This window comes from Acinonyx jubatus, chromosome E1 (assembly GCF_027475565.1).
Source record: "Acinonyx jubatus isolate Ajub_Pintada_27869175 chromosome E1, VMU_Ajub_asm_v1.0, whole genome shotgun sequence".
NCBI lineage: Eukaryota > Metazoa > Chordata > Mammalia > Carnivora > Felidae > Acinonyx > Acinonyx jubatus.
In genome coordinates, this window is record NC_069397.1 from 53,378,928 (window position 1) to 53,391,058 (window position 12,131).

Here is a 12,131-nt window from a genome sequence, read left to right on the forward strand (position 1 = left end):
TTGGCCGCGGGCGCGTTGTTGGTTTCGGGTTGTCAGGCAGCGGCAGCGGCAGCGGCGCAGGGAGCCTGCGAGGGACCCGGCGGCGGTGGGGGTGCGGCTCGGCCATGCCCGCGGTCGCGGCCTGAGCCCCTCCACCCGCCGCAAGCATGAAGGACAGCAGGGACTCCAAGGACCAGCAACTCATGGTGAGACCCCGACACCCTCCTCCTCCTCGCCCCCGACACCCAGACCCTGACTCGGCGTCACCACCTGTACCCTCACCACCACTGAGGACAAGGGATGGGACTGTCCAGGGCAACTTTCCCCAAGTCCTGGGCGGCAGAAGGAAGGCACCGTGGCCATCCCGCCGGGGCCTGAAAAGTCAGCCTGGCTTCAACCCCACCCTCCCTTTACACCGTCCCGCCAGGGGACCCACCCCATCCCCAAAGCTTGTGCATATGTCTCTGGGGCAACACTGCTCTCTGATCTAGAAAAGTCAGGTCTTGAATCCACCTGCCCAGAGAAGGGAAAGTGGGGGTTTCCTCGGGAACCAGAGCTGTCCCCTGGCCTCGTGGGGTTGGGAGTTTAAAGGGATTGGGAGTCACAGGTAGACAAAGAGCCCCCACATACCTGAGGAGCTGGCATGGGGTTGAGAGTGGCTGGTCACGGGCCTGCCACACAGATACCGTCCAGTATTTCCTAGAAGTGCTGGAAGCAGCCAGCCCTCTTCCCTGAGTCCTGGGGTCTGGGGCAGATGAAGAGCAGGCGTCTGGGAGGCAGGTAGAGACCGAAGACAGACCGCTGGTTATCAACGATGCCGTGTTGACACGATGAGGGGGAGGCTCAGTGACCCCAAGGCCACCACCCCTCCCACCTCTCTCCCCATCCCCTAACTTCTGAGGCCTGGGAAGGGAGGCTTTCGTCGCCAGCAGGTGGGTGGTTATGGAACCGGAGGATAATGTCACCCCCAGACACCCCGCCTCTGCAGAGTGAGCTTGTGGCTCCAAAGAGGAGCTGGACCCCAGCCCCAAGAAAGCCCCAGGCTCTGGAATATTCTCTCTGGCGGTTTAGAATGTGTCTCTTTGAAAATGGCTGCCTTGGCCCACACGGGTGACGTGCCCCCAGGGCAGCGATGGAGAGCCTCCTGCTTCCCCCCCTCCCCACAGAGGCTGAGGGGGCCGGTAGAGATGATCTGGCAGACAGCAGAGGTCCCTCGGAGGGTCTTATTAGCAATATGTACGCATTCAGCAGGCATTTCCCCTTGGTCAGAAGAAATGCACCCCCTTGTACTTTGGGGGAGACCCATGCCCTCAGGATGCATCGTCTCTCCCTGGCTGTGCTCTCTCGGTGCCCTGTGCTCTCTCACTCTCACGGCGCTGTGCTAAGTCGGAATGTGGCCGCGGTTGTCGGGATGTCACGGTGAAGTTCCCTGGGCCCAGCCCCAGCCTGCCCACCAGCCAGCCCCGTGCCTTTAGCTGCGGTACATCATTCACAGACGCACAGACGGGCTGCTCCAGTGCCGAGGCTCCAAGTTCAAAGCCTTGGGGAGCTGCAGGTGCCTAATTTGGGCGTGGGACTGATGCAGGCTGGAGAAGCAGACTCCCCTGTCTGCTCTGGGGCTCTCCCTGAGGCCCCGGGCTCCCTGGGGAAATTCGCAGACTCAGATGCAACCTGCATGCTGTGGTCCTGCTCCCCTCCATGCAGGTGGTGGCCTTGAACCCCCGAGTTTTCCTTAAGACCAAGGAGGCCTGGGATGCCTGCACAGAGGAGAACCCAGGGGGCTCGCCCAGGGGAATCCTGGGGTCCTCTCATCTTTCTGTCTGTCCAGCCAGCTCCCTCCATCTAATCTCAGGCGTCTGGCCTTCCCTCTTAGGTGGCGCTCCGGGTCCGGCCCATCAGCGTGGCAGAGCTGGAGGAAGGAGCCACCCTCATTGCCCATAAAGTGGATGAGCAGGTACCCGGGGCTGTGGCCAGGAGCTACAGGGCAGGGCAGGGCAGGGGTCTGCCGATACCTGGCGGGATAGGTACCTGCTCACTGGAGGGGAGGCGGGGGAGGAAGCGTCCACGTGGCTTGAGGCATCATCCTTCCCCCATCCACTGAACTCTCAGTTGTTCATGGATGACATCGTCAAGCAAACCAGGGTTCTTCTTCCAAGAAGCCTTTTCAGATTGATCCAAACGCAGCTGAAAGCTTCCCTAGCCTGGATGGGCCCTGAACTTCTCAGTCCGGCCATAAAATTTTCACACACTTTTCCATGTGCCCATGACGTGACTTCCCCACCTCGACATGCCTGCTACCCACAGAACACATATTTACGTGGTCTAGGGCTAAAGCCTACCTCTGGTTCATGTTTTACAAAGTCCTTGGATGCCTGCTTGTTCTCCTGGTCCTCATGTTATTGTGATGAGGTGAGCAGGGCAGGCCCCATGTCGTCTGCACAGGAGGCAGTAAATATTTATCATGTACCCACGACACATGGGGGGCAGTGCTCGGAGCTGGAAACCCTGCCCTCACTCCATTACTTTACAGTCCGGTACAGGGAGACAAAGTCAAAGAATTAACCCCAACAGGGGCTTCAAGGAAACGCATAGTGCTGTGAGGGGGACTTCACCCGGCACAGGGGTCGGGGAGGGCTCCTGTAGGAGACGGTGCTTGAGGTGGAGAAGGGAACTTAGGTTGTGCATGAAGGGAGACATTTCAATCAGAGGGCCTTGCCTGTGCAAAGGCCCTGTGGTGGGAGGGATTGTGATGCCCTTGGGTAGCAGGAGAAGCCCGTGTGGTTCAAGCAGGAGAGAGGGCCGAGAGGTGTGAGGTGAGGCAGAGGATGTGGCAGGGGCCAGACCACACTCTCTTAGACCATGGCCCAGGATGTCTGTTTGGGGAGGCAGGGGAGGGCTCGGGAAGCCCGAGGGCCATGAGAAGTGAGCTGGAGGCAGACTGTGGGGCCTCTGGGCTCCCCTGGGGACAGGCACCTGCTCCAGCCTCTTCCTTCAGCTCTGATGGGCACAGCAGGGGGTGACTGGAAGGACCCCATCCGTCTGGGGAGGCCCCGCGGGAGTAGGATGAATACACCCAATAGTCAAATAGGCTCTGCCGTTTGCCGACTGTGTGGCCTTCGAGCGGGTTGCTTCTAGAAGCCTCAGTTGTCTCATCTGTAAGTGGGGGGCAGCAACCATGATGTCCTCTCTAGAGGGTCGTTGTGGGTTCAAGTACGCTCAGTGCTTCCCGGGTGCCTGGTAGGGGCACACAGTAGGGGCTTAATAGCTGTAAGCTAACATCATCGATCAGCGACTGACAATTCCCCAGAGTTGTCGGACCGGCCGAGTGAGAGGGGCCATCCTGATGAGCCAGAAGCCTCCTTCCAGGCAGGGGCCACTCCCTGTTTGTCCAACTTGTCCCCAAGAATATCAGGTCCTCGGGGCTGGGACAATGATGGCTCTCTTTCTCTGCGGCTCCTGGCTCCTGGCCGGAGTGGAGGCTGACAGATATTAACTGTTGCTGATGGAAAGGCTCTGGTCTAGGGAACAGCCCATTGTGTGCCCACACATGGCAAACACTGGCTCCTTTCTGTCCCTGCAAGTGGAGAGGGAGGGTCCGGCCCGATCTGGCCAAACCGTGTCTCTGAGAAGGTTCTGGGCCTGGGCCATCCTAACAGGGCTGCCCCTTTGTCAGCTTACAGATGCAGGGAGGGTCGTCTGAGTGGCGTGGGCTCGGGGCTGTCCACATAGACACTGGGTCCTGCAGGGAGAGCGCTGGGCCTCTGGCCTCGAGTTCCTTCTATCCGCACTGGGTTCAAAGGTGGCTTGCCTGGCCTGTGGTTTGGGTGTAGCCACAGCAATCGGCAGGCCGGGGACATCCTAAAACCCAGCCATCCCTCCGCTGACAGAGAAGGCCCTCGCAAGTAGGAGGTGAAGCCACGGGGTCCAAGAGACAAAACGGACAGCCCTCTTCCCTTGCCTCCTACTCTGACCTGTCTCCCATCTCCAGACCTTTGTCCCTGTCCAGTGACCCCCACGGTCTGTCTGCCAGGCCCCAAGGGAGGTTCGGGGACGCAGCTCCAGCGGCTTCACTGATGGGCCAGCGGGTGGGTTTAGCGCTGTCCATTCCTCCTGAGTTCTGAAGCCTGGAGGGCCAGTGGGGTGACTTTGGGAGCGCCCCCAGGCCACCATGGCGGGGAGCAAAGATGCACGCGGGTCCAGGCGGCCTCCCAGTGTCCTGCCTCCTCGAAAGCAGATGTGTAGTTGGGATGCAGAGTCTCCCTGTACCCACTGCTTTCCGTCGCTCCCCTGCTTGTGGCCGTCATGACCTGTGTGGCCTGGCCCCACAGAAGGGCTCCCCAGCTCAGCTTCCTCTGGCCTGGGGTTCCGGGCTCTGCCTTTTCTCTGTGTCGGGTGGGCGGCTTTTCCCCTGCTGGTGCGGTCACAGGCTTGGGGGTGGGGAGCCCAGAGGTCACTGTTGAGGGCCCAGCCTCCTGAGCCTCAGCAGGGAGGCCGTGAGGCAGGGAGGTCCTGAGTTGGGAGAGGTGGTCCGAGAACTCCGTCACCCATGGGCTTGGGCCACTGTGAGGGGTCCGAGGACAGCCTCTCTTAGAGCTAGGCATTGTCCTCCTGGAGACGTGGGAAGTTATAGCAACAAGAATCTGCAAGGGGGACCCTCCCACAGGCAAAGTGTCCTTGGGGATCAGAGGCCCGTGTGCCCGGATTCTGGGGAAGCTAGGCTGAGGGTGTAGATTTGTAAAGGGGACGGTCTGGGTGCCCTGGCAGGCTTGTGGTCTTAAGGCCCCCTTTTTAATCCAGGACCCAAATCGTAACACCTTCTTTGAAGGATTTTGTGGGCTGATGGACGCACGGGGCTTCCCCAGCGCCTGGCACACAGTAGGGGTTCAACACGTGTTAGTCTGTGTAAGGGCTGAAATGCAGGATGGTTTCCAGCCTAGAGGTGACACCTGGCCCACTTCCTGCGTCCCTGCCTCCGGTGCCAGACAGAGTCTCAGCCCAGGGGTCCCCAGATGGTCACCTCCCCACATATGTGTTCCTGGAAGGCTTTTTGGAGGAGCTTGGTCTCCTAGTAGCACGGGGGTGGGACTGGACCCTGACACCAGACCCCTTGGGGATGCTATGGATGAACACAGATGGAGAGCAGGTGCAGGCTGAGAGGCTGCGGGCGTGTGTGTGGGGGGGGAGAGAGGGGCGGAAGCTCCACCTCCTCCCTCCCACTCCCCACCCCCACAAGCCCACAGCCTGCTGACCCTCCTCCAAGCCTTCCAGGCTGTTTACCTACAGGATTTAAGTCACCTGACAATATGTGTAATCCCATAATTAGCCTTTATCTGCTCCAAGCCGCATGTCACCCCTGCGCTCCTAGGGTCCTGTCTGAGGGGCCACGCCCGGGGCCCTCAGGTCCTGGCGGGGGCCTCTGCCCTCATCAGAAGACAGGGAATTAAGAACATTCCCCACCCCGCCTCAGAGCTGTTGAGATGCTTGTAGGAGATGGAGTAAGGGAGAGCCCCAGCCACACACACAGCTGCTGTGCAGGAGAAAGTCCAGGGTGACAGGTGCCAAGGGCCACCGAGTGCTGTGGGGGCAGCTGGCCTTCCGCTCACTTCCCTACACACACACCTTCCAGATGCTTCTCGGCCCCGTTGCCCCAAAGAGCTGAGCCTGGTGGGGGGTGACTGGGAGGGGGTCTGAGGGCTCCAACCCCCTCCACCCTGCCCCGTGCCAAGCCATCTCCCCGCCCATCTTTCCACCCCCTCCCTGCCCCAGCCAACCACCAATCTACTTTCCGTCTCTATGGATCCGCCTGTTCTGGACATTTCGTATACATGGAATTTGTACTCTGTGGTCCTTCGTGTCTGGCTTCTGTCACTGAGCACTGTGTTTTCAAGGGTGGTCCCCACGGCAGCAGGCATCGGCACCTCCTTCGTTTCTGTGGCCGAGTCCTCGTCCGTGGGATAGATGCGGCACATTTTGTTGGCCCCTCATCAGTTGATGGGCGTTTGGGTTGTTTCCCACCTCTTGGCGAATGGGGACAAGGCTGCCCTCACGTAAGGGTGCCCACACTTAGCGGCTGTGTGGGTGCCAGGCAGGTGTGCTAGTTCAAAAGGCAGAGACGTGGGCCCCATCTCCCCAGAGATGCTGCTTGAGCGAACCGGGGGTGTGCCTGGGAGTCCACCTCCCGCACGGCCCCTGAGGGACTCTGCTGAGGGTGTTTGCAGACCCGTGAGAGGTGCAGCCCTATCTGCGCCCTGTGGGTCATGGTTCCCTTCATCCTTGCCCTCAGGGCCCCCAGAGGCCCGTAGGCAGGTGGCTGCCTAGCCTAAGCAACCAGCTGAGCCTTGGTGGATTTCTGAGCTCCGCAGGCTCCTTTCTGGTCTTTTCTGTCTAGCCTGAAGGGGACACCCTTCTTGGGAGCAAAGTCTCCCTTCTTGGGCCCTCACAGGATGGTACATTTACCACTAGAAATATGACCAGTAACAAATCCTCCTTCTTAAAGGAAAAGCAAACACAAATCCAGAAACAGCCTGACAGGGGTGATACCCACCTGGCATCAGGCTTCTGTTTTGCTCTGCCTTGTTTGTGCCCCGAGAATAAAGGGGCTGCACGCCGGGATCTGGGGGCCTTCCCAGATTCTGCTTCTCTGCTGGGCCTTCCCGAAGAGGCTGGCAGTTATTGGTATGGTTTCCTCTTTCAAGGCGATGGCCCTGTTGGCCCTCCCCGACTTCCAACTAGGAGGAACTTGAGGCCCAGAGAGGTGATGCAGCTTCCTCAACGTCACACAGCAGGGTCGCCCCTAAACCCGATTTGTGGCACCCCTTCCCTTGGAGATCTTCATTGCCGGCCTTGGAGGCTTGAGAAGGAATGGTCTGGGTCAGAGGTTTTCAACTGGGGGCGATTTTGCCCTCCAGGGGACAATCTGGCAATGTCACAACCGGGAGAAAGTCATGTTACTGGCATCTAATGGCCAGTGATACTGCTAAGCAGCCTGCAGGGCACAGGACAGGTCCTGTCATCGTGATCCAGCCGAGAGTGTCAATAGTGCCGAGACTGAGGAGCTCTGGTCTGGGGTGCGCCATTTAAAGGCCAGAAAGGAGCCAGTTAAAACTGCAAAGCTGAGCGCCTGGGGGGCTCAGTCGGTTAAGCATCTCACTTCGGCTCAGGACACGATTTCAGGGTTCGTGAGTTCGAGTCCCGCATTAAGTAAACTTGAGCCCCACTTCGGGTAAGCCCCACTTCTCTCTCTCTCAAAAAAAAAATAATAATAGTAATAAAATAAAAAATAAAACTGCAAAGCTGATCCGAGCAGCTTAGTGGTTTGTAGCAGGAGGAATTTCTGTTATGCTTTGTTCGAGGTATTTCTCACCTAGGAGATGCTGGGGAGGAGCCTGGTTCTTCATGGGACATAGTTTACAGATTAGACAACCCTCCACCCAGCCTGAGTCCCCCTACATCCCCATGGATCTTGGGTTTCTGGGCTCACAGTCTGGGACAATGGAAAGGTCAAAATCTGCACTGACTTAAGAGCAGGTCTGGGAGGGAGGCAATGGGGGCCTCTGATGAGTTAGTGGGGGAACTTCCCCCAGGCCACTTCCCCCACTCCTGGCTTGGCCTCCTGCCTCCCCCCAGCGTTAGGAGGCCCCCATGTGCACTGTATGATCAATGTCCCCATTGACGCCTCCCAGAGGCAGGTGCCCAGCGTGCCGTAGGTGTGAACATTTATGACCCGGGGATTATGAAGGGGAGTGCCCGTGCTGAGCCCGCCACTTTGGGGCCGCGGGAGGGGTTGGCCGAGGTCCCAAGTGGGTTCCAGAAACCCGCACCACCACCCCCCCATCCCTCCCCCCGCCCCCCCCCCGCCTGCACCAGGTGAGCCCGGTTGGCTGGTCTATGGTTCGCAAGGCTGCTGTAATGAAGTTCCACAGACCGGGAGAATTTAACCACAGAAATGGATCTTTCCACAGCCCTGGAGGCCAGAAGTCCAAGGGGTTGACTCCTTCTGAGGCCCTGAGGGAGGGATCCGTCCAGGCCTCTCTCCCCGGCTTGCAGATGGCCGTCTTGTCCCTGTGTCTCTTCACGTCGTCTGTTTCCATGTGTGTCTGTGTCCAAACCTCCCCTTTTCAGGACACCAGTCCCCCTGGATGTGGGGCCCACCCTACTCCAGAGGGACCTCATCTGAACCAATGACATCTGCAATGAGCCTATTTCCAAATAAAGCCACAGTCGGAGTCTCGGGGGAGTTAGGACTTCAGCATTTGAATTTGGGGAGGACACAGTTCAACCCGTACGAGGCGGGCATTCGCTCAGCCAGGCTGCTTCTGGCCGGTCCATTCCCCGGGAGGCAGCGCTAGGCGGCCTGGTGGTTGGGACCCTGGATTCTGGGACCCAGCAGCTCTCCGTCAAACCAGCCCTGTCCTTGTCAGGTGCAGCTTTGGCACCTTACCTATCTGATTCCTCGTTATGACAAAAGGATCACGGGAGTGTCTGAGAAAATGTGTGCAAGGCACTCGGCACTGAGCCTGGAACACACGGGGGTCCTCGGAAAGGCAGCTTTATTCAGCAAACATTCCTTGGGCGGATGCTGGGTGCCGGCCAGGATGACATTTAGGCGGCACGTTGGAGGCCGCACAGGGGCCTCTCACAGCCGGGGACAGACAGCGTGTGCTCACGGAGGGGGCCCAGATGGCTCGCCTTGTGGCCATCTGGGGCCTGTGCTCTGGAGATTCCAGGAGGTGAAGACAGGAGGGAAACTTCTTGCGCTCTCTTCCCAACCCTGCAGTTCTCATAAGAACCCCCTCCCCAAGGGCTTCCGAGCTGAGAACCACTACCCACAGCTCGCCTCTCACCCCACATAGCCTTGTTCACACGTTTCTCTAGAATGTTCCCCTCACCTCCCATCTCTCTGCCAACTCCTACTCGTCCCTTCTCTCTTTTTTTTAAGTTTATTGATTTATTTTGAGAGAGACAGAGAGAGTGAACGGGGGAGGGGCAGAGAGAGAGAATCCCAAGCAGGCTCCACACTGTCAGCACAGAGCCCAACGTGGGGCTGGAACTCACGAACCAGGAAATCATGACCTGAGCTGAAACCGAGAGCCTGACGCTTAACAGACTGAGCCACTCAGGCGCCCCGCCTGCTCGTCCTTTAAAACTCGATTCTGGCACCACCTCTTCTAGGAAGCCTTCCGGTAGTGGTAAGGCTGGATCAGTGCCCCTCCTTGTGCTCCGACTGCCTCCTGTAAAGTCAGACATGGGGAAACCACATGTCACTTTCTCTCTCCCCAGTTTACAGCCTGGTACATAGAAGCTTCCCTTGACCTGCACTCCCCGTGCTGCTCTCTGGGGCGGCAGCCACGAGGGCCCATCCCCAGCCCTCCCCATGGCTCAGCTCACCTGGCCGAGGGGCACAAGGGCTCCATTGTGTGCCAGAGTGGAGAGGGATAGGGGGCAATGCTCGGGAGCGTGGGGCGTGGGCCGGGGCCCGGGCAGATGGAGACCCAGACAAAGGCCTCTTTAAGAGGGGTCACGGCAGCTGTGCTGACAATGTACTGATTCAGGAGCCTGGATATCTAAAGGAACCAAATGTCCAGGGTGCCGTGAACTTGTGGTGCCCGGAGATTGTTTGAAGGTGATCAGTGGGCGATGAGCCTCAGTGCGTGCGGCCCGCTGTGGCGGGGGGGGGGGGGGGGGGGGGGGGGGGGCGCCCCTCAGGCAGCCGGCCCTGCCCGCATCAGCAGGAGGGCTGGCGCCCGAGGGGGGAGACTTCCTTCAGGTTCCTGTCGCATCCCCCCTGGGACCCGTGCCAGGGGACTCAGAGGCAGCTTTATCTTCATTTGGATCTGCAACTTGATCAGGGCTCATGCTGCTGGCTTGAGGGCCTCACACAGGAACTGGATCCTGGAGGAGGCTGATAGGGCATTCTGGCCGAAGCCCCGAGGGGGTGGCTGGGGACAGGTGGGCACCCCAGTAACAGCGCAGGCCCAGGCACCCCGCACTCAGCTTGCTGTGCCCACCTCGGCTTTGGCAAGCTATGAGGGGGCCAAGTCAGCGACCCCATTCCTACCCCGCACAAAGCCCCCGCCCAGCCTGTCTGGAGCTGTTCTAGCCTCTGTCCCCGCCCCCCAACCCCCACTGGCTTACCTGAAATTACCTGGTTGGATGAGACTCCCGGGTGAGACTCCTGCAGCCCGGCCTCCTCTGGGGGCCCTGCGCTATCTTCCCTGTTCTCTCTCTTCCGTGAGACTCCCAGGAGAGGGCCCTGCTGGGACCCCAAGGGTCTTAGACCAGTCTGCACGCAGTGAGCACGGGTGTGGACCTACCGCAGGGGTCCAGGCGGTGAAGCATCATACACCTAAGTGATGACAGGAGTGTGGCAGGAGTCCCAGGCTGTGGCCTTCCCAGGACTGGGCCTCCTAAATCCTGGTGTTCAAAGGGGGTGCACCCAGAGGGACCCACTGTGGATCTCCCAAATCCACAGAGCTGGGCTGGGCTCCAGGGCGTGCTCCTGCTGCCTTGCCCTCAGCTCCCTCTGTCCCTCAGAGTGACCGCCCTCCCCCCTCCCCGCCCCCCGCCCACCTTGTCTGTCCTCCAGCCCTTTTCAGGGCTGGCGGTGGCCCTGGCTCTCCCGCTGACCCAGGAAGGGAACGCAGTCACTGTACAACCTGGGATGGTCCTAGGACAGCCCGTCCTCCTCAGTGCCTTGTCCTGTGTTAGGCCTCAGTTTACCTCCTCGGTGAGCATCTCATCTCCAGAGTCTGGTTAGGTAGGGCTGATGTGCGCAGTGGGGGTGCTGGGGCCTCAGTGGTGGGGAGAAGCCCTCCCACTGCCACACCCCACCTGGTACGGCCCCCGAACGAGCAGGTGGCGTGTGTCAGAGCAGGTTCATAAAGGTGCCCAGGAGCACAGACCACCAGGGCCCCACTGTTCCTTAGCTATGCGACTTTGGGCCTCGATGTCCCCATCTGGGAGCAATAATTATGAATTCATGGAAAAGGGCTCAGTGGAGATGAGCCGATGTTACTACGTACCAGGAGGAAGGGCTGGGTGTAAAGGTGCCCACGCCGTCCCTCATTATCACCTGCCCTCCCCCTGCAAGTAAAAGTTGCCGTGGGACCGTCATGCTGGCTATAACCACAGTCCGGTCCTGGAGCGCAGCTGAGACTCATTTTCCCCTGGATGTCCCTCCCAAGCCAAGGCGCTCCCCGACACAGAGTCGCCTCGCAGGGGGCACCTCGATGGAGCGGCCGGGGCGGGGGACAGGGACCTGACCTGGAGGCTCCGCTCCTGGGGGGACTCAGGCAGGCGCAGAGTCGGTGGCACCCTGGTGGCCCCCTCCACGGTGAGGGTGGGGTGGCCCATTACCTGCGTCACCCACACTGTCCCTTGAGCACTTAGTCTATGTCTGGTGCGGTGCCAATACCCGCCACACACATTATCGCCTGGGCTCTTCACAGTCCTGCAGGCGGTTGATATACCTGTCCCATCTGGTGGAGGAGGTGACCGAGGCCCAGGCGGGTTAAAGTGTTCACACAAGGCCATGCTGCTAACAAGACGTAGGATGGGCATCCAGACCTTGCCCTGCCTCGTCCTAAATCCACCCCCGACTCCAGCCCTCCCACACATCTTTGAATGTCTTCTGGTATTTCTGTGAGTCTGGGAACTGTCTCTTCCCGCTCCTACCCTAGGCCAAGAGCCTCTGGCCAAGACCCAGTTTTCTTCCTCTGCACCTGTCCTCAGAGTCCGGGACCAGGCTTAGCACACCCAGGACACTTGGGCCGAGGGAGGGGCAGAGTGGAGCTGGGTGTGGAGTGGGCTTGGAGATTGTTCTGGAAAATGGGCCCCTTGATCACCCTTGGAGCAGAGGAAGAACCTGGTGAGGTCCCTTGTGTATCCCCCAGCCACCCCACCTTCCCCCACACACAGAGCACAGATGCCCCTACCCTGCAGGGAGGGAGCCCGGAATGGCCAACCTGTACCCTCATCCTCGCCTCCAACCCTGGGTCCCTCCATCCACCCCCAGCTCAGGGTCAAGGCTGCAGGCCCCATTGATAAGTCACCCCAAACCCCCCTCTCTGACACAAGTGGGCAGTCCCCAAGCCTAGCCCACTTCCCTCACCTCTGTCACCCAGCAGCCAGCGGCCCTGTGCTCCACCCCTGGG

General features: G+C 59.7%; 1 protein-coding gene across 4 annotated transcripts in view; it reads left to right on the top strand.

The window, feature by feature from the left end:
• KIF19 (kinesin family member 19) overlaps positions 1–12,131 on the top strand; it is a 26,720-nt gene continuing 14,589 nt past the window's right edge. For 3 of the 4 annotated variants that reach the window (XM_027047860.2, XM_027047859.2, XM_027047857.2), the window contains exons 1-2: positions 1–185; positions 1,853–1,933. In XM_027047860.2, the coding sequence (XP_026903661.1) occupies positions 147–185; positions 1,853–1,933 (120 nt within the window). In that variant the 5' untranslated portion in view covers positions 1–146. Of the gene's footprint in view, positions 186–1,096; positions 1,216–1,852; positions 1,934–12,131 lie in introns of those variants that run through there. The other variant, XM_053212048.1, reaches the window with a different exon arrangement.